This window comes from Limanda limanda, chromosome 7 (assembly GCF_963576545.1).
Source record: "Limanda limanda chromosome 7, fLimLim1.1, whole genome shotgun sequence".
Taxonomy (NCBI): Eukaryota; Metazoa; Chordata; class Actinopteri; order Pleuronectiformes; family Pleuronectidae; genus Limanda; species Limanda limanda.
Window position 1 is genome coordinate 30,480,360 of NC_083642.1, and position 26,002 is coordinate 30,506,361.

At 40.6% G+C, this 26,002-nt stretch overlaps 3 protein-coding genes across 3 annotated transcripts in view; all 3 read left to right on the forward strand.

Moving 5' to 3' along the window:
- The first annotated feature begins 3,459 nt into the window (after nt 1-3,459).
- On the forward strand, nt 3,460-14,255 carry tbc1d25 (TBC1 domain family, member 25). The gene is made up of 7 exons (XM_061073945.1): nt 3,460-3,625; nt 5,250-5,359; nt 5,479-5,633; nt 7,129-7,256; nt 7,344-7,532; nt 8,040-8,315; nt 9,021-14,255. Exons 1-7 carry the CDS (start codon nt 3,581-3,583, stop codon nt 10,713-10,715), a joined length of 2,598 nt encoding a protein of 865 aa, XP_060929928.1. The 5' UTR covers nt 3,460-3,580; the 3' UTR covers nt 10,716-14,255.
- Nucleotides 14,256-19,268: 5,013 nt separating this feature from the next.
- Nucleotides 19,269-21,339, forward strand: ndufb11 (NADH:ubiquinone oxidoreductase subunit B11). Its single transcript, XM_061073946.1, has 3 exons — nt 19,269-19,489; nt 20,531-20,661; nt 21,122-21,339. Exons 1-3 carry the CDS (start codon nt 19,316-19,318, stop codon nt 21,249-21,251), a joined length of 435 nt encoding a protein of 144 aa, XP_060929929.1. The 5' UTR covers nt 19,269-19,315; the 3' UTR covers nt 21,252-21,339.
- A 2,346-nt stretch (nt 21,340-23,685) lies between these two features.
- The window catches only part of rtel1 (regulator of telomere elongation helicase 1), a 30,235-nt gene continuing 27,918 nt past the window's right edge, over nt 23,686-26,002 (forward strand). The window contains exons 1-2 of the mRNA XM_061073947.1: nt 23,686-23,964; nt 24,993-25,188. Of these exons, the coding sequence (XP_060929930.1) occupies nt 23,863-23,964; nt 24,993-25,188 (298 nt within the window). The 5' untranslated portion in view covers nt 23,686-23,862. The remainder of the gene's footprint in view (nt 23,965-24,992; nt 25,189-26,002) is intronic.

The following is a 26,002-nucleotide window of genomic DNA, read 5'->3' on the forward strand; positions in this document are numbered from 1 at the left end:
TTGTTCAGCTAAAATGAAAGAACTTCCAGATTACAGCAGAGATCACTTCCGGGTTACCCCGCACGGTGGCCCATACGGACAAAAGTGTTGGAAATGAAAAGTACAAAAATTACGTGCGACTTCTTGTGGACTTCTTATTTAAAGTTGTTTAATTCGTGTATACCAATAAAAACATTTCCAACAGTTTTAAGGTACCTCCCTATGATTGTACTAAAGACAACATCCGTCAGTGCTGTCCAGCCTCCTCATATTCATTTATTTTCTGACCATTCAAATTAAATTAGCACTTTAAAAGGTACGCCCTACAACTGCGGGTGACAGAGATATAATAAGTAAAATTATGGATGACATAATTTGTTTTTTAAGTGTCTACTGCTATCAAATTATATAGTCATTGGACCTCATTCACCAACATCATAATACCAATAATATAATTCCCATTATAATACAATACCTATAGGAAATTTCTCCTTAAGAACTTTCGGGGAGTAAACTATCAGTCAGATTCACGTGTTGTGCTGAGAAAGGCATGAATAACACTTGAATGTCTGAATCAAGCATCATGAGGTCAACAGCTTTTGTTCTTTGGTTTACCTGAAGGTACATGAGGAAAGACACCCTGATCACCCCCTCAGAAAACAACCAAGCCCTCCCCATGCAATATTAAGTAAAGACATTTGATACATCACATCCTGTCTGTGATTCTTCAGAGAATTGCCAACACGAGGAGTTCAGAAAGAATTTGTTGTAGTGTTTTGGTGTGGTCATCATGAGTCTGTGTGCAGTGGATCCTGTATCTGCCCAACCAGATGCTGATGCCAAACATAACAGGCAGCTTGTAACATTTTTAATACTCTGGATAATACCTGAATTATGACAAATTGAAATTATTGGCAGATATTCACTCAATATCAAATATTACCATAAAAAATACAGTGACATACTTGGGAAAAAGTATTGTTAGAGACTGAGCGAGTAAGTTTATTGCATTTTTCTTAGTTCGTTTTAACAGTGTATTGTTCAGTCAATGTATTTCAGGTAGTGTTCACTGAATAGTTAGGGCCCGAGCACCTCCGGTGGGAGGCCCTATTGAAATTGAAATGATTATTCTGAGCGTAGTGAAAGGGCTTTTTGAGAGCTTTCCCATGCTCAAAAACTTTCTACAGTTTGCAGTAAATTAGAGAGTGGTGGAAATTGACGTATTCTGGAGTAATTTGAAATGGGCGTTGCAAAATAGCTCAACAGCGCCACCTACGGAAAGCCCCCTCAGTTAGCTTTAACCGATCCTCACGAAAATAAAGACAATTGTGTATCATGACCAGACGCACAAGAAAGCCTCTTGGAGCATTATGAAAAACGCAACAGGAAGTCCGCCATTTTGGATTTAGTGGCCATTTTTGCCATATTCCACATTTTTACTTTGATGTACTTGTCGTAGAGCTTTCATCGGATCAACTTAAAATTTAGACGAGTGTCATCACAACCATATGGAGATCTAAAGTTATCAAAAGATCAACTTTTCATCAGAGCGTGTGACCGTGGCGTTGCGTCAAAGTGTGATTAAACGCCATCAAAACACGGGCGTCTGTATCTCGGACATATTTGGTCCAATCAAGTCCAAACTAGACACATTAGACAAGACTCGCGACCTGAAGACATCAACACAGACGTCGTGACATAAAAGCACAGCGCCCCCTGGTGGCAGCAGGAAATGTCTTGTTTTTTGTACGTCTTACACTTGGAAGTATTTCTCCTCATCCACTTTGCGCAACCATGTCAAACTGTGGCGAATGGGTCTCAAGGGATTGATAATGAAGATATAAGATTACTGTGACTTTTCGTCAAACGCCATATTAATGGCGTGGCATCAAAGTTCATCAACTCGCCATGACACACGAAATTGCTATAACTTCGGTGTTCAAGGTTCAATCTCCTTCAAACTACATGTGTGTGTCAACAGCCCCCCCCTGAAGACTATCAGATGGGTTTAAGGAATGGGCGTGGCAAAATAACTGACTAGCACCCCCTAAAGGGCAGCCCCGGCACTATGATTGGCCTACAGCTACGAAAATCAACGTGGACATGTGTCTTTTCATGACAAAGAAATAAGTCTCTTGGATAGATATGCTAGCGAGTAAACAGGAAGCCCGCCATTTTGGATTTGGTGGCCATTTTGGCCATATTCCGCAGATTTACTTTGACATACTTGTCGTAGGGGCTTCATCAGATAAACTTTAAATTTAGATGAGTGTCTTCACAACAAGATGGAGATTTAAAGTTATTTGAATTTTAACATTTCGTCATACCATGTGACCGTGGCCTGGCGTCAAAGTTTGATTACACGCCATCGAAACACGAGCTTCTGTATCTCAGGCGTATATAGTTCAATCAAGTCCAAACTAGGCATGTAAGACGAGAGTCGAGTCCTGATGACATCTACAATGACAGCATGACTTAAAATTACAGCGCCACCTACTGGCTGCAGGAAGTGAAGCGTTTATCCTTGCCGCAGTGCGCAAACGCATGCAACGCGGAGACGAGCGCTTGGTTATTGAACGCTGTCTCTTCCCCGACCGCAACAGACTTGAAACGAGCGTGTGCTCGGGCCCGTTAGTGCTACAACGTAGCCCTAGTTGATTTTGCTACTTGTTAAAGAAAAAAAAAGAATAGAATAATTCCACTTTTCTGCTGTGTTGTCTAGCTAACTCTCTGGCTGAGTAATTATACCCAAGATACAAATCATAGTATTTTGGTAAAGGGGAATGCCCCTGTTACTGCAGGCTTGCCTACTTTCAGTTTTTAATTCGCTCACAGAAAAACATCATTGAAACAACACAAAACACACACAAAACACTGACACAGAACATATACATACAGATAAAGGCAATGTAAGTGTTGTCAACCTTATGAAAGGCCGATATTAAGACAAATATGTGAAACCAAACACACATACACATAAGGGGTCAAGGAGCAAATATTTACAGACACACTGGTGATTACTAACATTGACACAATGGAGCTCCACAAGGGGGACATCAAATAAACAAGAATTTACATATATCCAAAAAGATGGCTACGAATTTCAGCATTTACTACAATGAATATGATATTTAACCATTAGAATTATAAAGGTTAACAATGTCAGAAATAAATGAATTTAGATAATCCAAATCCAAATAAAGTGTCAGAATGTCGTTTATTTTGAGTGATAACAGCCATAATTTGTTTGAAAACAGAGCATGAAAAAACACATGTTCTGTTTCGTCTGTCTCCTTACGAGGTTCCACCTCTAAATACATTTCCTCCACCTTTGGGAGAATTGGCCAATTGATCAATTCTGAAAGTGCATAGAAAAGTACGTTAGACTGGATTGGACTTGTGCTGACTTGATCACGGTGTGTCCAATAGATGGCGGTAATGTCGCTGTGGGGCCTCTGATTAACCAAGTGCAGAAGAAGATCACGAAGCAGAGGAAGTGGAGCAGCGCTAGCTCCGATCATATTATCGATCACCATGTCTTCTTCTTAGAAGCAAAACAAAGCCCAGAACAAACATCTTGCTCCAGCACGGATTCTTGAAGATGGCAGGCGAAGAGGAGAGAGGGGTGGTCCGTGTCAGAGTCAAGGTAGGACGGTCCACCAGCCCACGTCCGTCAGCTGGTCACGTAGACAGCCCGCGGTGCTGTTTATTCACCTGCTTGTTGTTTGTCTGCTCATAACAAACAAAGTGATTCACACTCTGGCGACAGAATACTGTTGTTAACAAGAACAATACGACATGACGATACCGTTGTGTTTACCGCCATTATCGTAGTTATCGCTACAATCTGAAATCTCTGTATCCCGGTGTTTGGGCCGATGGTAACACCACATGTACCCGACACTGTCTGATCGATCATTACCAATATCCCATCGATGCTGAACCCACAGCAGTCAACACACACACGCACACGCACACACACTGGAGTTGACGTCACCTGCCTGCTCAGCAGACGCGTGCACGGGACAACACATAGTGACGTCACGCATTACCTGTCAGCAGAGGCATGATGGGGTCAGGCTCAGGGTTTACGTTTAGCTGCTTCACTATATGTTGTAGATTGCTTTAAAACACATGTCACATGACACAAGACAAACAACACACAGTCAGGTTTCTTGTTAACAAACATCCTTGATCGTAGTTAGCTGAGATTTCACACTTTTCTAAGTTATTGTTGACTCTGTGATGAAAAGTGCTTTTCAGTTTGATCTGCTTGTTTATCTTTCATACAGTCAAGAGTGCAGTACTGCACTAAGTTGGAAACATATCTCCACATCGTTTTTATGCTCCAGTGTTTCACACAGTTTATTTGGACATCTATGCACTTCCTAATGAATGAGACCTTGTGAGTCTATATAACCCAGCCCTAGCTCACTCCCCCCACTCCCCCTCATATACATCGGCTTTACTGAATACCTACCTCGGGTCTCGGGCCCCATCACATCTGTCTTGCACATGATATTTACTCATTGCCCTCCCCCTACCTACTTTTGCACACTTTATTATTATAAAAATTAATATAATTGAATATACTTATAAATATTATACTGTTCTCATTGCATCTGTATATACTTATATACCACATCTGGCATATGGGCGGCTGTGGCTGAGGGGTAGAAGGGTCAGCCTCCAACCACCAGGTCCGGCGGTTCGATCCTCAGTCTTTCCCATCTGCTTCCCTAAGTGTCCTTGGGCAAGATACCGAACCCCTAAATGGCCCCTCATAGATGTTGAATGCACTAATTGTGCTAAAAGTCGTTTTGGATAAAAGCGTCTGCCAAATGACATGTAATGTAATGTATCTGTAAATAATTGACCATGCTGCTCTTTTATTAAGCTTTTATTTTCATCTACAATATATGACACAAACTCTCACCTATAAATGTTGTCTCATCAGCACCTTAAATCCTATATATCTCTTACCTGTAAATACTGCATCATTAGCACCGTATTTTTAATATTTGTCTACTAAACTGCATTTCATTGTACTCGTACTATGTGCAATGACAATAAAGTTTAATCTAATCTTAATATTAGTTTTTTGTAGTAACAGCTCATAGACAATGTTCTATGTATTATATCTGTGCATTACTGTATACTTTATATATGTATTACTGTAGAGTAATATGATATTATATTGGATATTTTGGAATCGAGACTGATATTTTTGCCACCTCCTTCCTCAGCTTGAGTTTTGTGATGCTTTTCAGAAATGTGATGGGGTGCTCCCAATGGAGTTTCGGTCCTTTGCTGTTGATCCTCAGATAACATCACTGGAGGTTCTGCAGCACATTCTCATCAGAGCCTTTGATTTGAATGGGTAAGAGTGATGGTCACCCCTGACTAAACTGTTGTACAGACACACATATTGTCAGACTTTTTCATGGCAAGATAGCAATATTTTTGTCAGCATTTCCTTTTGTTCCTCTTTCAAACTAGGAAGCGGAGCTTTGGGATCAGTTACCTGTCTCGGGATAGGAGTGGTGCTGAAATGTATCAGTCTCTGGTGTCCGACTGGGATTTGGATGTTGCATTTGTCAGTGCAGCGAAAACATACCTACAGCTCAAGATGGACGTAAAACCTTCAGAAGACAGTGAGAACACCTGTGTTTCCTTACACCAAATAACACAACCTAAAAGTATGAATATACTAAAGCGAAATGTGACGTCTTCATACAATTGTCATCATGTACATTGTTTATTGACATAACCTGTAAAAGACTTTGATTAATGAGTGAAATGTTCCTCACGTCGTTCACATTTTAAACGGCAGCAGATAGTTAAGATAGTAATCCAGTTGGGACATAATATACTACATGATAAGAAATAGATTTGGAATATGTTATATTAGTTATTGAGAGTTACTTCTTTATTTTCCAAGGGGATCTTTTGATATACTGGGCTGAAGCCACAGCTGTCAAGGGCTTATGGAGTCCTTAAAAGTGAACCCATGTTTCAAGAGATGAAGGAACCACTGAGCTGCATTGAAAGGGGTGTGTCAAAAGAGGAGAGTGAATTGCATTGAAGGAAAATGAGGAACAGAAAAGGGAACTCTAGATAGCACCTAGAGAAATGTGGATTGTAGATCAAGAGAATCGTTTCTGAAGGTTAGCTGCCAGCAGCGGTTAGAAAGAGTTATTTTGCAAAGCTAACCCCTCAGCGATTTAAATTGTGTCACTGTTTAGAATAAAAGATTGAGGGGACTGCGAGGGTCAATCCAAAAGTGAAGTTTGCATTTCCTGAAGAAGTTAATTGGGGATTTTTGAGATTTGCATAAAACTGGATTTTGTCTCATCACTTCCAGGAAAAGTGCATTAGCAAGGGATCTTTAAAAAAAAGAGTGGAATGATTAAACAGAACAAAACCAGTTTCAATGTACAAAACACCCATGCACAGCCTATATTAATGTTCAAGTGTTGGTGGGTTGCAGGAACAAATCACTAGAAGGGTTGCACCAGCAGTCAATGGTGCTTTATTCTGATGCTCACAGTTTCACTGTTCATATAAACATTTGACTACAGTTTTATGACTAATTTGAAAAAATGTGAAATATCTATAGAGAGCATACAATATAGGTAATGATAATAATCTTTATTTAAAGAGCAATAAATATAATTTAGAATACAAAGTTTTTCAGAAGCCAAGAATGAAACTTTAATTATTCCTCGGACAAAAGTTAAAAAAAGTCAAAAAGGCAGTTAAAAGAGGGGGCTAAATAGTTTTTTGCCTCAGGACGTAAAGTGCTGTTGCAGTAGTCCGGATCTGATGACATAAAGACACGTAGAATGGTCCTTTTGTCTTCGGAAGCCCAAATTGAGCTTACAAACTGGCTCTCTGATCTGTGTGACTTAAACTTAAATAACAGTCAAACCAGATGCCAAGATTCCCTGCAACTGGCTTGACATGTTCAGAAGAGGGCAGAATTTCGTTTTGCCATGTGCTGTGAGGTTTTATTGGTTTTACTTGAGTTTAGCTTAAGAAATTGTTTAGACATCTAGTTTTTACACAGTGACGACATCCATTAAGACCTTAGATCAGCTGTTCAGACATAAAGCAGATTATTAAAACCTGTTTTTTGTTCAACCACAGGTCCTGTTATGGAGGACTGGGACATCATAAGCCCTAAAGACGTGATTGGCTCTGAGCAGCTTCTTGCAGAGAGGACGAGGTCTCTGGCCTCCGCCGCTCTTCCTTTCACCCAGTCTCTACTGTCCCAGGTTTCTTCACCTAGTTTTAGCTTCCTCATATAGTCTTTTTAAAACTGTACCCTATTTCCTAATGTGCTTCTTTTCACTCATGTTCAGATGGGCCGGACCTTGTCCAAGGTCCAGCAAGCTTTGAGCTGGTCTTATGGGGAGGAAATCAAGCCTTTCAAGCCTCCTCTCAGTGATGCTGAGTTTCACAGTTACCTCAATGGTCAGGGCCAATTGACACGACCCGAGGAACTCAGACTGCGAATCTATCATGGTGGTGTGGAGCCTTCTCTGCGCAAGGTGAGATTAATTTACAGCACTCTCTCCAGACAATCAGGATTTAATTGACTATGTTTTCCATTCCGTTTGTCAATTCTGGTTCTATTTTACCGCTTTTCCCACAAAGTAACCGAACGCAAGTGTTGGTCTAAGTTAGTTCTACGACAATGCTAGCTCTTTGTCGAAACACAAAGTACTGGTTCCAGACTTGGCTCCGAACTGGCCCTGGAGATACCTTGGTGGAAAAGGGGTTATTCAAACCTAGTTGTGGTTCTGGGCATAGTACATCATCAAAGAAAGAAACCAAAACAATTGTAAGCAGACTTGTTTGTTATCATTTGTCATAAGTGGTGATGTAGTTTGTGATAATGACAAACTGGCCTCTTCTCTAAAAAACGGAATGTTTTTTGCTTGTGCCTTAATTTCATATATGACATGATAAATCATGCAATCAATTCTTAAATAATAAGTGGTCATTTACAACGGAATAAAGGAATAACTTCTGTATATTGTCTGCTGTGGTGTAAGGTTGTTTGGCGGTACCTTCTGAATTTGTACCCTGATGGACTGAGTGGACAGGAAAGAATGGACTACATGAAGAGAAAGACAAGGGAGTATGACCAGCTGAAGAGAGAGTGGACAGCCCGGGTCAGTCATGAGGACCTTGAATTTATTCGCGGAAATGTTCTCAAAGACGTCCTGAGAACCGACCGGGCTCACCCTTACTATGCTGGCTCAGAAGACAGTCCACATCTGACTGCACTTACAGACCTGCTCACCACTTTTGCCATCACACATCCACAGGTTGGTAGAGAGGTCTTGTCATTTGGCTTATACCTGTGGTAGGGTTGTGGTGGGGATGGTGGTCAACAGCACCATAGGATTCGACCCTTCCCCTTACCTTCAGCATTTACAAGAAAATGTAGGGAAAAAAATTGTAAATGAGAAATATAAGGACAGAAAACATCACAGACAATGAAGTTTAGATCCGGCAGCTTTTTAAAGAAGTAGCATCCTGGGATTCGATCAGGTCAACTGACATATGGACACGAGGGTCATTTTACATGTGTTCCAGAGTTGTTATTGTAGTTCACATTTTAGTTCCTTATCGTTTTCACCATTTCCACACTAACTTCAATTTTATTTGTATACCCAAATCACAACATAAATGATCTCAAGGCACTTTACATCGTAATATCAATAACTTACAATATTATATAGAAAGAAACCCAACTGTTCCCACAAGGAGCAAGCACTTGATTTCCTGCCATAAATAAAGATATTACAAGTGAATCAAGTGACGCAATCAGTGATCAGAGTGCATGCAGAGTGCATGCATGATAAATGAGGCCCATGGTCTACTCTCTTAATGAATAATATTTCCCATAATTTGAAAGCTAATTTTATACATAAAAGCATGTGTATATCTACATGATTTAAAAATCTATTTAGTTTTTTAACTGTAGGCTTTTATAACTATGTATAATGTGTGAATTTTTTGCTTTTCAGATATCATACTGTCAAGGCATGAGTGATATCGCCTCCCCTATACTTGCAGTAATGGACAATGAGGCGCATGCCTTCATTTGCTTTTGTGGCATAATGAAGCGTTTAGAGGGAAACTTCCGTCCAGATGGGTCACTCATGTCTATTAAATTCCAGCATCTAAAGCTGCTTCTACAGTACTCGGACCCAGAATTTTACTCTTACCTGGTGTCCCGTGGAGCTGATGACCTCTTCTTCTGCTACCGCTGGCTGCTCCTGGAGCTCAAGAGAGAATTTGCGTTTGATGATGCTCTACGGATGCTAGAGGTCACCTGGAGTTCCCTGCCTCCGGATCCGCCTGAGACTGAAGTGGAGCTTCTTGGACCGCCACTAGACGCTGATGAAACTGTGACCTACAAAGACAAGACAGTCGAGACATTCCTCAGAGATGATAAGGAACAAAAAGAGAAGCAGCGGAGGAGACATATGCTGAGGCCTTCAAAAGAAGAAGCAGATGTGACCAGGAATGCCGTCATAGAACAAAAAGACAGGCAAAATGTAGCTGCTGGAACAGGAAGTGAGGGCAGTGATTGTGAAATTAATCAAGTGAGTCTGGTAAAGTCAGATTTTCAGGCTCCTTTTGAAAAGCAAACAAGTTTTGGAGAATTTAAATACTACACTGCCAGAAATGAAGATAGCTTTGATATGGAAGATGGTGACCAACCACAGGGTTTGGCTTTTTCAAAGTCGGTACCAAACATCCCAAGACGCCAGTCTACAGTTGATAGTGATGGGGATCCAGAAGAGAGAACACCTCTCATAAAAGACTGTGAAATTGGTTTCTCTCCAATATCATCACCTCACCTCTTTCATAGTGGCCTACCTATTTGGAAAAGTGGCTCCTCTGTGTCTCTGACATCTTCAGCTTCACCCTCCAGCTGGCCAGGAGCTTCTCCAGACTCTCCTCCAAAGTCCACATCCCCATCCACAAACAATGGGAGAGAGGCCTTACCAAGCACTGTTCCAAAAATATTGACCTCCGCCGCCCAAGTGCTAAGCGATACAGGGATCAACTCTCCAACAACCCCCTATGTAAAAACATCTATTGCATCTTCCTCCCACCCTCAGAATCGATCCCTTCTCTCTTCACCTATTTTGTCCTTTGGCAGAGGCCCTTCGTTGAATGGCAGCAGTTCATCCACCAACAATCTTCCTTCGCCAGGCAACAAATCTCCCAGCACCGCAGCTAACACACCCAGTTCTCTGAAAGCTGAGACCAACAGCATCAAATCGTGTTCGCTGCCGCCTCCGCAAGAGTTCGGCAAAGGCAATCCCTTCATGCTGTTTCTGTGCCTGTCCATCCTGCTGGAGCACCGAGACCACATAATCAAGAACAGCTTGGATTACAATGAGCTAGCCATGCACTTTGATCGGCTAGTGCGGCGCCACAACCTTAGCAGGGTGCTGCAGCGAGCCAAGGCCTTATTTGCAGACTACTTGCAGAGTGAAGTGTGGGACTCTGAGGAAGGGGATGAGGTTAGCTCTGACTCCCCAACAACAATTACCGCTGTGCAACACTCCCCTTCTTCAGCCATCTCTGCCAGGCCCATTTACAGCCCTTTAGCATCGCCTCAGTCATCATTTCAAAACTCAACCTATAACCTCACAACCACCATACCCTCCCCAACAGCCCAAGTTTCCTTTACCCCCGCTTCCTGATTCCATCAACACTAGATTCCCAACCTCAGCGAAAGACTGATTGTGGCATGTTGGAGGTGTCCACCTTTTTAGACAGCCTTCCTAATTACATTGGGCTGTTAATAATCTTCTCATTCTGTGTATGCTTGAACATGTATTCATATTCCTTTTGTCAGTATTCATTGTTATCTTTTATTTTTCTCCTAAAACCTTCCAGTTAATAGAATGGAGGTCTGTCCTTGATGAAAGAGCTTCAATTCTTTTCATGTCCTCTGTTGTTGCTGATGCATGATGTTTAAACCTGTGATTCAGGTGTCAGATAGTTGGGCTGTCTGAGTTTTGCCAGAACCAATGACAGTTTAGCCACCTGGTGCATTTAACCTGAGTTAGTGCATTTAACCTGAGTTGCCCTCTTTTTTAAACTTTGTTTAAAAACGTATATGTTATGTCCTATAAGCCACAAACGTGTCTTAACTAAAACACTCATGTTTCTATAGTTAAAAACAAAAGGGAATTCCACACTCTGATATACTGAAAGTAACGGTTTGAATAGTTCTTATTCATAAGGACATTTACAAAAACGACTCATCTTATCAACCAAGCTCTAAGTGGTCAGTGAGTCACAAAATAAACTGATGACATAAATAGCCAGCATACATACTTAACCTCACCTTTCTGACCGAGCCCTGCATACATTTGCTTTGCTTCTGTACGTTTGTCTATTATGATAAAACAAAGATGATGAAGTCAAAGTGATGTCTTCGGGGGTCATCTTAGCTTGGGCTTGGAGCCTTTATCACAATTTTGGGTTGCAGCTAGGATCACTTAAGCATGCATGAGTCCAACAAATATCCTATTGAACTGTATCTTGTTCAAGCAATTTCTCTTTTTTGTCCCTGAACTTTTTGTACCTGAAAATACAAGCTGGTGGTCTGGAGCATTAATTCAAATGCCGTTTGCCGAACAAGTGTCTGCTGGATTTCTACTTTTACTCTTCCCAAGTGCTGTTGCATGTGGATGTGATGTGATGAGATGGAGAGAAGAGTCCTTCATTCCTCCACTTAAAGATTCCCATTGATACCACTCTGCTCTAGATGACCCAGAATTAATGAATATGTCTTTCAGCCTTTGGTTCTCTTGTTGCCATGAGCTGGATAATTTTAATTTTGTGTGATGATTAAACTTTCTTACTGCTTCTATGAAACAACAGGTGATCTACAGTACAGTTTTACATTCACCCTTACATTCATTCAGTGCATCTAATTGCATTGCACTTTGTTATTCTATGGGGGGAATTACCCATTCAGGGTTTAGCATCTTGCCCAAGGACACTTCGGCATGCAGATGGGTCAGGGGACCCAGGTTAGAGGACGACCACTCTACCCCTCAGCCACGGCCGACATGTGGCTGAAGTTTCCATAAATTTGGGTGTAATTATTATGAATCAGTGACATGGTCAAAAGTGGGGGGCACCTTAGCTAAACAATCTTTACACCGTTATTTTGTCTTTGTTTCTCAATTTTGAATGTGACTCAGCCAATCAAGGTTATATCCAGGTCGGTAGCTGAGGTGTCTATGGTTATAACAGGACAATGTGGCTGATCTTTTATGTCGTCATGTTACTCAATGAGGTAAAGTTGTGTAGTGTGTGTGCAGAGCTGCAGGGAGCAGTTTGGTGTGGATCTACATAGACTGTATGTGTGCTAGACTCATACATTCAAACTATAACAGTCATGAAGAAAGTAATATACTTTAGTTAAAGGCGAGTCATCATTTCAGCACTTTGGTTATTGCTGTTTCCCAAAGACTGTTTGACTTTTTGTGTTTTGTCTGTGTTCATTGAATGCACATTTGCTGATATCACACATGAAAGTCTGTTTGCTTTATGTGATCACTGAAATTGGAATCCTGGCTGTATATTCATTATGTTAACAATTGATTCTTCAGTTTCATAGACATTCTAAAGTAGAAGATGATGTGATACCACTTGACGTAGCCAATGACACAAATATTAGCCTATTAACAACCTGTGGAAGAGAAGTGCCTCACTTGTTTGAATCAATAGCCTTGATTTTAAATTTATCTTTTGTCCTCTTAACATTTGTCTACGTAAGGTCATCACACACGCTGATCAAAAAAATGTATGAAACAATGTGACTGGATTGTATCAGTGACAGCTCTTATGCAGGGTGTTCACTACAGAGTTAATTTAGGAGGGAGGGTAAAACAGCATCTAACTAAATTGTATAGAATCTGCATACATCTAAGATTCTGATCTCAATATGTCATGTCTGTCACTAGTCTTAAAAACATTTGTACACATTTTGAATTTAGTTAAACTATGAGTCCAAATTGTCATTAATAAGTTTGAGAATATGTCACTGAATATGAAATTATGAAACAAAGTTTGACTTTGTACATACAATTTTTTTGTAATTTTAAGTCTTTTCATCTTGTTTTGCATGTAAGGAAAAAAATTATCCAGTAATGTATTTACAATTATTTATTGCAGACAAAGCAAACATGGAAACTGACTAACAGTTTGTTGAGAGGAAATATGTCCTCTAACTTTGTTCTGTAGTTGACATCATCCATGACAAGGGTTGATCCTGTGTCTCAACATTTGGTCAAATGTGACTTATCTTTTCAAGTCATCTTTTTATGTGCATAATTGAAATACCCTGAGAGATCATTTAAATGTTAAATTGAGATATTCAGATTGCAACACAACAAAGTCAGCAGTCAGGAGTGCTATGCTCATGTAATCATAATATTAGCTTGGGTTTGTTTGCCAGTGATTAGAAAATGTTGACATGGCTCAGCCTTGTTCATTGCACATATTGATCTCGGTCAAAATAATGTGCTGTATAACTTAAAGAGTTTTAGTTAATACATCCTCGGAGTTGCACCTGCTGATTTTGTTGTCATGCCACAAACAGATTTTCTCCCAGCTTGTTGATGTTTGGGATTTCAACATAACTTGGTCATATGGGAAAATCTGGGGAACATCGTGTTAAGATTTTTTTGAAGATTCTTTTTTTCCTCAGCACTGTTTACTTTTAAGACTCAAGGCTTGTCTTGACTCTTCTGTTCTTTCTGCTGTTGTGTATGCTTAGTAATCTGTAATGCAGATGGCTGAAGTGAAATACTTTTGCTAGAAGTTTGCCTTCAGGGCTTTACGCTAGAAAGCTTTTCTGGTATCAACATCAGTTTTCGACTACGGTTTGGTGAAGTTTAGGTTATTAGATGACTTATGTGTAGGAACAGAACATGGTTTGTGTTAAGTCAGATCATTTCACTACATGAACCTCGTCCAAAGGTTTTCTGACAGAAAGGAATACTTCTAACATGTGCAAGTGATCTCTTGTCTTTAGAAAGACCCGTGTGATTATTGTGGTCATTACTCGTCTGGTTCAGCCTCCTTTTGTACATCAGTATTTAATAGCATATTTAAAAAGAACTGAAACAACTGGACTAGGTGGACTATGAGCTAACAATATGTGCGTTTGCAAAAATGTATTTGATTATCTCATTAAATTATATATGTGCACAAAGTAAAAACTTTTTAATCATACAACACACAACAGTGTTACCGATAGTATATTGGACACAAATAAATAATAATCAGTGCAAAGGATTGCGTGAAGGATGTGTTTTTTGGTTGAGTGAAAAATTTGATGGAAACCTGATAGGTCATATGAAATGTATACATTTAGAGTATAGATCATAATCCTCTTCATTCACACAGGCTGAAAAAACCTGGAGCTTCATTGGTGACTGCAGTAGAGGTCCGATGGCACGTCTGCAGCACCTGCTAGATACAGAGCTGAACATGTACAGCAGTGGCCAAAAGTTTTGAGACAAATATTAATTTTCACAGAGTCTGCTGCCTTAGTTTAGCAATCTGCATATACCTCAGAATGTTATGAAGAGTGATCAGATGAATGGCAATTATTTGCAAAGTTTGTCATGAAGGAAATACATGCAGTCATCATTGCTTTGCACAAAAAGGGCTTCACAGGCAAGGATATTGCTGCTAGTAAGATTGCACCTAAATCTACCATTTATCGGATCATTAAGAATTCCAAGGAGAGAGGATCAATTGTTGCGAAGAAGGCTTTAGGGCGCGCAAGAAAGTCCAGCAAGCGCCAGGACGTCTCCTAAATTTGATTCAGCTGCGGGATCGTGGCACCTCCAGTGCAGAGCTTGCTCAGGAATGGCAGCAGGCAGGTGTGAGTGCATCTGCACGCACAGTGAGGCGAAGGCTTTTGGAGGATGGACTGGTGTCAAGAAGGGCAGCAAAGAAGTCACTTCTCTTCTGCAAAAGGTACAGTAATTTGACTTTTACATTTACATTACATTTCATTTAGCTGACGCTTTTATCCAATGTGACTTACAATAAGTGCATTCAACCCTAAGGGTACAAACCAAGAACAACAAGAATCAAGACAGTAAAATTTCTTCGAAATAAAGCAAAACTACAAAGTGCTATAAGTAAGTGCCATTTTAGTGCTACCAAAGTGTTCGTTTCAAAAGTGGTAAGTGTTTTTTTTTATTTTTTTATTTTTTTTATTCAAGGTACAGTCGGAAGAGGTGTGTTTTTAGTTTTCGGCGAAAGATGTGTAAACTTTCAGATGTCCGGATGTCGAGTGGGAGCTCATTCCACCATTTAGGAGCTAGGACAGCAAACAGTCGTGATTTTGATGAGTGTTTAGCTCGCAGTGAAGGAGCAATGAGTCGTTTAGCTGAAGCAGAGCGGAGTGAACGTGCTGGTGTGTAGTGTTTGACCATGTCCTGGATGTAAACTGGACCTGATCTGTTTACAGCATGGTATGCGAGTACTAGTGTTTTGAACCGGATGCGGGCAGCCACTGGTAGCCAGTGTAGGGAGCGGAGGAGCGGAGTAGTGCGAGTGAATTTAGGTTGGTTAAAAACCAGTCGAGCTGCTGCATTCTGGATGAGCTGCAAAGGTCGGATGGCAGTAGCAGGTAGACCTGCCAGGAGGGAGTTACAGTAGTCGAGGCGTGAGATGACCAGGGCCTGGACCAGAACCTGCACCGCCTTCTGAGTGAGAAGGGGGCGTATTCTCCGGATGTTGTAAAGCATGAATCTACAGGACCGCAGTAATGTTGGCAGAAAGGGAGAGTTGGCAGTCGAGTGTCACACCCAGGTTCCTAGCAGTCTGAGTGGGGGTCAGTACGGAGTTGTCAAAGTTAATAGTCAGGTCATGGGTGGGAGAGTTTGTCCCTGGAAGGAAGAGTAGTTCAGTCTTGTCAAGGTTAATCTTCAGGTGGTGAGCGGTCATCCACTGAGAGATGTCAGTCAGACAGGCAGAGATTCGTGCTGCTACCTGTGTTTCTGATCGGGGAAAAGACAGGATTAGTTGGGTGTCATCAGCATAGCTATGGTAGGAAAAGCCATGTGAGTGAATGACAGAGCCGAGAGTGTTGGTGTACAAAGAAAAGAGGAGAGGACCCAGGACCGAACCTTGAGGGACCCCAGTAGTGAGAGGACGAGGTTCAGAAACAGATCCTCTCCAAGTTACCCGATAAGTGCGTTCATTGAGGTAGGAAGAGAGCAGGGAGAGAGCAGAGCCTGAGATACCCAGGTCCTGAAGGGATGAGATCAGGATCTGGTGGTTCACTGTGTCAAATGCAGCAGAGAGGTCTAGAAGGATAAGGACAGAGGAGAGAGAATCTGCTCTAGCAGTGTGAAGCTGCTCAGAGACAGCAAGGAGGGCAGTCTCAGTTGAGTGACCTGCCTTGAAACCAGACTGGCGAGGGTCAAGAAGATTGTTGTGGTTCAGATAGGAGGAGAGTTGATTAAAGATCGCTCGCTCGAGAGTTTTGGAAACAAAGGGAAGAAGAGAGACAGGTCTGTAGTTATTTACTGCAGACGGGTCGAGGGTGGGTTTCTTCAGGAGAGGATTTACTCTTGCCTCCTTCAGAGAATTAGGGAAACAGCCATTTGAGAGGGAAGTGTTGATAAGATGAGTAAGAAAAGGAAGAAGGTCAGGAGCAATAGACTGGAGAATGTGAGAAGGGATGGGGTCAAGGGGGCAGGTGGTCGGGCGGGCAGAGGTTATCAAGGTCAGAACTTGATTGGGAGACAGAGGGGTGAAAGAGGAGAGCGAAGGGGATGAAGATGAAGTTGATGGAAGTGTGGTTCTAGAAGGAGGATCAGAAAAAGAAGATCGTATGTCATCAATCTTTTTTGTAAAGTAGTTGACAAAGTGGCTTGGTAGAAGGGAGGAGTGAGGAGGGAGACTGGGGGGGTCGAGGAGGTTGGAAAAGATGGAGAAGAGTTTTTTGGGGTTAGAAAATGAGGATTGAATAGTAGTTTGGACTTCTGAGGACTGGGGTAAAGTCATTTTCTCTGATGATCCCCTTTCCGATTGTTTGGGGCATCCGGAAAAAAGCTTGTCTGGAGAAGAAAAGGTGACCGTTACCATCAGTCCTGTGTTATGCCAACAGTAAAGCAACCTGAGAACATTCATGTGAGGGGTTGCTTCTCAGCCAAAGGAGTGGGCTCACTCACAATTTTGCCTAAGAACACATCCATGAATAAAGAATGGTACCAAAACATCCTCCGAGAACCACTTCTCCCAACCATCCAGAAACAGTTTGGTGATGAACAATGCCTTTTCCAGCATGATGGAGCACCTGGCCATGAGGCAGAAGTGATAACTAAGTGGCTCGGGGAAGAAAACACTGAAATGTTGGCCAGGAAACTCCCCAGACCTTAATCCCATTCAGAACTTGTGGTCAATTCTCAAGAGGCGGGTGGACAAACAAAAACCCACAAATTCTGACAAACTTGTACAATCAATGCTTTGTTTGTACAAACTTGTACAAACAAAGCATTGATTGTACAAGAATGGGCTGCCATCACTCAGGATGTGGCCCAGAAGTTAATTGACAGCATGCCAGGGCGAATTGCAGAAGTCTGAAAAAGAAGGGTCAACACTGCAAATAATGACTCTTTGCATAAACTTAATGTAATTGTCAATAAATGCCTTTGACACTTATGAAATGCTTGTAATATACTTTAGTATAACATAGTAACATCTGACAAAAGGATCTATCAACACTGAAGCAGCACACTTTGTGAAAACCAATACTTGTGTCATTCTCAAAACCTTTGGCCACAGCTGTATACTTGTTTGTTGTGTTGGCTTGACATTAGATTTACCCTTGGCTTCAGCAAACTCTTAGAGTAGACTGGCATTTGTAAAGAAAAAAATACCACAGAAATTTTGAATCAGTCAAACATATACATTTCCCATAATCCAATAACTACAATTGTAGCCACAGTGGCCGCTGTTCAACCAACATGTACACACTCTCTAGGTCTCTGCAAATGGTTTCTAGAGTGTGCGATGTTCACTACATCCCACATAATATGAGGCAACTGTTAGCTGCGTCATAATTGTATCAATGGGATGTGATACAGGAGCACTATGAATGTGACCTGTGTTGGGTGGTTGTTACAATTAACAAACCTACATAAATTCAGTCCATTTACCAATTCAAGCTTAACAACGCCAAAATCAGAGATCCTTTGGACCATGAATTTAACTATGGGAATTTCAATGTGGTTACATGCCAGCACTTGTTTCACTACTGCTTTCAGTATTACAGTCAAGTTTAACTTGGCACAACACACTGCAGTGACAGTGACAATCGTATAGGTGTGGCGTCGCTAAAACACAGATTATTTAAAGGTTCAGTGTGTAGAATTTAGTGACATCTAGTGCTGAAGTTGCATGTTGCAGCTGAATACCGCTCACCTCACCCTCTCCCTCCAAAAATGAAAGAGAACCTGTGGTAGCCTTCAGTTTTCATAAAAACTCAAAAGGTGGTAAATATGTCCAGTTTGGAAGACTCCATATACAGTCAAAAGACTGGATTTTTGTCTGGAGTCTCTCATACACCATTACACTATAATAATATGTGGATTTATGGGATCTAAGAGTCATGTTCTGACATGATTTTTTTTTTTGTATTGCAAATACAAATTCAACACGCAAAATCATTTACAATAATGTAAGATAAAGCAAAAGTTAAATATACATAAATATGCAAAAATCCTAAATGAGACAATTCAAAAATACAATTTCTTTAAAACAAGTAAATAAAATGAAACTGAATTAAAAATACTTTATCTTCTGTCTGGAGATTAACTGACCCTACTGACACATGAATATGATAATAGGGTTTTCTTGATTTTATCAGTTTCAAACAATTTAAATAAAGTGATAATTCTGTCAGAAATATACTGAATCTCGGGTTGGTTCTTAAAAATTTACAATTTTTATTGAAAAAGTTTTTTGAAAATGATTTAAAGAAGAATTTTCTTGTAAGTGGTCATTTTCAATATGTTAATTTTAAAATCCAAGCAAATCAATGTGGATGTTCTAACGTTTCTAATTTTTTTTTTTACAAAATAATCCACTTGGATGACCACCAGTATTAACCATGCTGGGTCTACTGGGTGCATTTCCGTAATTTACCTCGCGGTGGCAGTAACGCTCCGTTCAACCTATAGGAGATTTAGAAGAAGCGGAGTAAAAGGTTGTTTTTCCGCTTCCGGGTCAAGCACAGTCTCCACAAACAGCCATAATGTTGACCCGACTGTTACGGCTCGGCCCCGCTCTACCCCGGTTACTTGCTCGTCCGCCGGCAAGGTTTGTCTCTCAGTCCAAACCGAGCGGTGCCGCCGGTTCTCCCGCTATGACGGAGCTGCACCCCACGGTTGACCAGGGTGGACACGGTGAGGTCAGCCAGTACGTCAAGGTGAGTCCACGGCTCTCTCCATGAAGTGTATGGGACACAGGCTGACATGTACACAATGCTTACCCAGCTTTGGTTATATCTCTGTAGCTGTTACTGTTTAGTCAAATGGCTGAAATAATAGGCGAGATGATCCCTTCACATGTACACACGCACTTCCCCTGATTCCAGGAAGTTAACTGGAGTTCAGTGTGTGTTTGATAATAGCCCTTTCTGGAAACAAGCGGTAAATGAAGACAAACTAATAACCTTGTTGTGATAGATTTCCAAGACAGACTTAGAATGAACCTTATCTGTGGGTGGACTTGCTGCACTGTTTGAGCCAATGATGTCCCGACAGTCATACATGTTTGGAGGAGGAAAGTGAAAAAATACAGCAATTCAATACAACGCATTAGTCACCGCAGTTCTTGTGTATATACTGGTCATCAGCCCTCTTAGGGGTGGCCTTGTTTGAGTCTCAATGTGTGGAACTGCAGGAAAGTCATCAGGCCTCTAGATGGACTGCCTCACTGATGCTTATATCATGGGCACACAACCTGCACAGGCTGACTTGCAGCTACCACCATTGGAAGTGATCTTGTCTCCGTTGTAAATGATTGCCTTTTCCTGATAATAAGGTGTTTGATTTTGACTTCATTTAGCTGTGTTTAATCTATATCACATGTCAAATAAAAACTACACAGATAGTGTTTGTGGTACTTCTCAGTAGAAGTGTCTGTGTATTTGATTCAAGGGGAAACTATATTAAGGCATCATTTTCATTGTCATTATGTATTATTCTCTCCCAGCAGAGTTTGTGAGGGAGGTCAGGAGGATGCAGAGTGCAACAGTCAGTCTGTGATAGCGTGTGTCTTATTTCCTCATTAAGTGAATATGAAAGCTGCAGCATGTCAGTACCAAAAGTTTCCCTAGCTGGTGGTAGTCATGACACACATTAACATTGTTATCCAAAAATCCACCTGCCATCTGAAAATAAAACCTTTTTTTCCACAAGTGTCACACTATACAGCTGCTGATATGCGTTGCTCTGTTTTTTGTCAGAATCCAGATTACCATGGCTTCTCCAGTGATCCTGTGGTGGATGAGTGGAACATGAGGGTGGCCTTCTTCTTTGGCATCTCACTGACTCTTGTGATCGGATCAGCATTTATCCACTATTTACCAGACCATGGGTGAGTCCCCCAATCATTGTCTTAACATATTTGCTGTTATATTTACCAACAAGCAACGGTGTTGGTGGTGACGGCTCTGCTGAGTCATGGTTTCCTCTCAGGACAGAGGAAAGATCTCATGCTTTTCTTGTTGTGTTTTTGGATATCCCCTGACTGTAAAGATTTCAGAGCAGACTAACATAATATAGAATAAACATGTAATGGCAGACTTGAGTTCCTTGAAAAGAACTATATACATTCAAATTATTATTGTTATGGTACAGGTAATCTCCACTTAGATTTTTCTTTTTTCAGCTCATTGTTTTCAAACCACTGATGAAGCAGATTGACTTGGCATTATTCTGTTGTAATTGGCCTGCCAGTTAACGCAGTGGCTGAAAATAAAAGATGTACAAGTTTCCTTTTCTGTCCTTCTCACTCCCTCCACTCCCTGACTGTATCTCCTGTGTGACTGTTCCAGAATGCGGCAGTGGGCCAGAAGGGAGGCTGAGCGTGTGATCCAGCAGAGAGAACAGGAGGGTCTTCCTCTCATAGATGAGAACTATTACGACCCTAACAAGATCATTCTACCGTCTTCTGGAGAGGAGTAGGATGTCTTTATCTCTATCATCCACCTTCTGTGTTTCATGATTATTGTATTACACTATAATAAATGATATTAGGTATTGAGTTGTGTAATTGTTGTGTGGACAATGATTTCTTGAACAAATATTTTGATTGTTGTCCTAATCATTTATTAAAGATACATTTTAAATGAATTGTTTGATACCAACTAATAAACTGTTCCTAGTGCATTGTGATCTATATATAAAAATACCAGATTCCCAGCCCTTTAAATATTCATTATCTCAAGCTTAGTAAGCTGTCCTTTGACTATTAACATTTTTAACATAATTGGACAAAAATAGTCATGGCACACTTGCAGTTTGGTTTAATATAAAATATTTTTTTAAATATACACTAGGCCCTTATATTCACTTAAATAATATTTAGTGGTTAACATTTGATATAATGTTAATTGTGAAAAGGAAAAAACTGTTTTGTTACAGTAGTAAAGATGCAAGGTCCACATTCTGCTACTGCTGTGGAGGCGTGAGTTGTTACAGCCCCTATGTAATTTCACAGTGATCCCCTGATTGTGTCCACGATCATGTTTAACATTGATGAGTTTCAACTTCTGTTTTTTGAACAATTTATGAATCCATCTTTGCCACATTGGAGCACAGTTGGGGATGGGAGGAGAAACACGTTAAACAGTTAGCAAACAGATATTCAGTTTAAACGGAGCAAAGCTATATAAATTGACTTAAATCAATCACCTATGAAACAAAGAACACAAAGTATTCAATTTATAATAATTATGTAATGATAAACTTTGTAGAGCATCTTTCAAAATCTACCTTACAAAGTGATTAACAGTGGTACATTTTGTATGTATGCTGCCGTATAAAGTCAAAAGCAAGTAATATTAAACAAAGATGTGGTCAAAACTAAATTTAGTATCTAGTCTGATGAAAATATATTTTTGTAAATGTGTGTCATTCCACACTACGGCTTCTGGGCCCTTACTGACAGGCACCGGAGGCACCTTAACATCAACCAGTCTCCCAGGCCTGATGTGACACTGATTACTTGTGAGGTCAGTTGATCAATTTACATAAGATTAATTTGGAATCATTATTGAATTAATAAAGAACATAATTGTTGTATTTCTTCTATGATGGAATAATATTGCCTTGACAAAGGTATTCTCTATGTATGTTACCTCACACAGAAAAAAAAGCAAATTTATAAAATGAAACAAACAACCATATTATTACAACAACTCGGGTTGTAAAATTTGAATTTCTCAAATGGTCTCTCTTCAAGACCACAGAGAAAAGAAGGACTGAAGACCTTCCACTCCCCAGGTGGAAATAAATGACATTTTTTCAAAGACCACATCCAAAGTCCTAACATCAATGGAAGAGGATGTTTTCTACAATCAGTTGTCATCTTTTGTCCCTGATAAAGTTCAATAAATGTATATCAAAGTTGTGCACAGATACTGCCCATGCTGTTAATTAATTCACAATTTTAGTCCAGATGTTTCCCCTTTGTGATCCTCTAGGTTGAGTCCTTTTCTCACTTAATTTAAACATGGACACATTCCAGAGACATTTTGCTCTACTTGTTACTCTTGGGGACACATAAATTATCAGTCTCTATTACAGAGGCTTGTGGTCTTATTTATTAAATAGTGTCGTAAGACAGTGAAATTATGTCTTTATGGAAACGATATCTCTTTTGGGCTCATGTCATATGCACAAAGCCAAATTTCTTCACTTTCTTGATTTAAACTGAACTTCTGACATTCTATGATTCAATCAATAAACTATTAAGAACAACAAACCTGTCTAATTTGCTAAGAAGCCTTTTCGACAACATTGCTTAGATATTTTTTTCCTTCTCATCTTATCTGTATTATTTATGTTTTAACATCGTACAATTTTTAACACAGTAATTATTAAAGACCTTCACAAACTGAAACTCCAGAAGGGTGACATAAATACAAAAAATACATCCTTATAGAAGTTCCTTGCACAGTGCATTTTTTTTTAAACAGTGAAGTAAATCATTTAAAATAATTAGGGCTTAGAAATTCTCCTTTTACTGGAAAGAACATATTTACCCATAGGGATATATCATGCTAACCACATCAGAAACTGATGAATTTTAATTATTCAAATAAAAGCAATATGGGAAATGATAAAGGTTGTTGTTTAATTTGCGTGATAACCCGTTTTTAATAGGGTTAGGGTTAGGGTTAGATTTGCTAGAAACAGGTCATGGGGAAAGATTAGTTACTCTATGAGCAAATGCAGCAGCCTTAAATTATTATGGCGCCACATCCGTTTGCTGCACCGTCTCTCTGCTCTCCGCCTGCACTTGAACGCAGCACAGGGACGATGATACAACGCGCATGCGCACTGAGCTGAGACGGGAAAGCTGGCGCCAAGTTGAGTCTTTATGTCTCATGTGTTTGTGACGTGAAGAGTTTGGTCCTGATCGTGTTTGTGACGTGAGGGTTTAGTCCTGATCTAGTTTGTGACGTGAAGAGTTTCGTTTCGTCCGAAACAAGCTGTATGTATCAGTGTGTTCATTTGAATGTGACCTGCGGGGACTGTTCCCTGTTAGTGAAGCGTTAGTTGGAGACTCGAGATGCCGACCCTGACTGTGAATGGAGTCACAGTGAATTTCCCCTTCCCGCCATACGACTGTCAGAAGGTCTACATGGACAAAGTGATTGAATGTCTTCAGACGGTAAGAATTCAGCATCTGCTAATGACAACAACTACACCACAATACTGTGAGGCTGCTCTTCTACACCTGACCAGCTGCTGTCATGGTGACCAGCTGGACACACACAGTCAGACGGCCAGTCAGCCGGAAAGACAGGCAGTCAGATAGTCAGTCAGATAGACGGTCAACAGACAGACAGACAATGAGATAGACACACAGGCAGACAGGTAGACGGTCAAGAGATAGACAGACCGACAGCCAGTCAAATAGACAAACAGTCAGATAGATAGATAGATAGACAAACAGACAGTCAGCTGGACAGACAGACAGTCAGTCAGTCAGACAGACAGACAGACAGACAGACAGACAGACAGACAGACAGACAGACAGACAGACAGACAGACAGACAGACAGACAGACAGACAGACAGACAGACAGACATTCAGTCGGTCGGTCGGTCAGTCGGACAGACAGACAGACAGACAGACAGACAGACAGACAGACAGACAGACAGTCAGACAGACAGTCAGACAGTCAGACAGACAGACAGACAGACAGACAGACAGACAGACAGACAGACAGACAGACAGACAGACAGACAGACAGACAGACAGACAGATTGATAAACAGAGTCAGTCAGATAGACAGACAGACAAACAGTAAGATAGACAGACAGTTGATCAGATGGTCAAAATCTCCTCTGTCGGAAGTTAGTAGCTCATCATGTAGTATGTCCTATTATGTACGTAACGTTTTATGATGTGTGTGTAGTTATTATACTACAATAATAAACTTCCAGCACAACACACATCAGAGCAAAGGGTCCGCTTGACCATTAAAGCTCTGTATTTTCTGTATTTTATATCAATAACAGCAGCTCGGCGGATCAACACTTCTCTGAAAGTAGCAGAATTATGAATTTGGGGAGAATCACAGACCTTGTTCTATCATGTGATAGTAAATCTGTGAATATTACAGAAAGAAATCTGTGCTTTGGCGGAGCTCTCTCCAAGATTCATCCAGTGGTCACGTGTGCCTGTTTGTTGCAGAAGCAGAACGGGGCTCTGGAGAGTCCCACGGGCACTGGTAAAACCTTGTGTCTGCTGTGTGCCACCTTGGCCTGGAGGGAGCACTTCAAGGACACCATCTCTGCCCGCAAGATAGCACAGAAGATGGATGGGGAGATGTTCCCAAACACACCGCTGTCATCCTGGGGATCGGCTGCCACAGACGGTGACACACCAAGTATGTTCATATCAACTCACAGCTTTAAAGTGTACCAGTGGCTCGGTCCCTCTGATTACTATTAGGTTCACACTGCGGTCAACCCCTTACAGGATCTTTACACAATATTTGTGATTTTTAAGAAATCTGATGTCATATGTTAGCTAAATATAGTGTTTTTCCCAGAGTGCATAACATACAGTATGTAAGGATCCTTATATTTTAGTCACATTTGACAGTAACGCGCTTTCATTTCGAGTGTGGTGGTTACTAGAAAAGTTTGTCTAAGTAACTAAACTACAATTGCCATCGGAAATATTAAACCACCTCACCTCAAGAGACATTGTGAATCAAGGTTAATGAAAATAAATGAAAAAAGCTACATTACACAACAACAAAAATAAATATATACAGTATATAGTCAGTGATGTTTTATAGCTTCTGTGCAGCAACTGCTTTCTATATATCTCACCAAAGATTTTCAATGGGATTTAAATCCAGGGACTAAGAAGATCACTCCAAAAGCCTGTACTATGAAGTAGGATTTGTGGTTATCATGGTAACTTTAGGTTTGAAATACAACATCAACCTGTATAAAATATAGATTCTCATCAGAGGGAATATTAAACCTGTGTCAGCTGCTGGAGCCCAACATAACCAACATGACATGTAGGAGCAACGTGGTCCCAGTACTACAGACTGTAAATATTGAATTGATAAGGGAAGTTCAAAACAGCGTCTGGGTGGTTAAGTCGATCTCCGCCGCCAACACACCCAGTACATCTCAATCTCTCCCTGTTTCCTGATGCACATCCTGTCACCTAAATACCAAGTG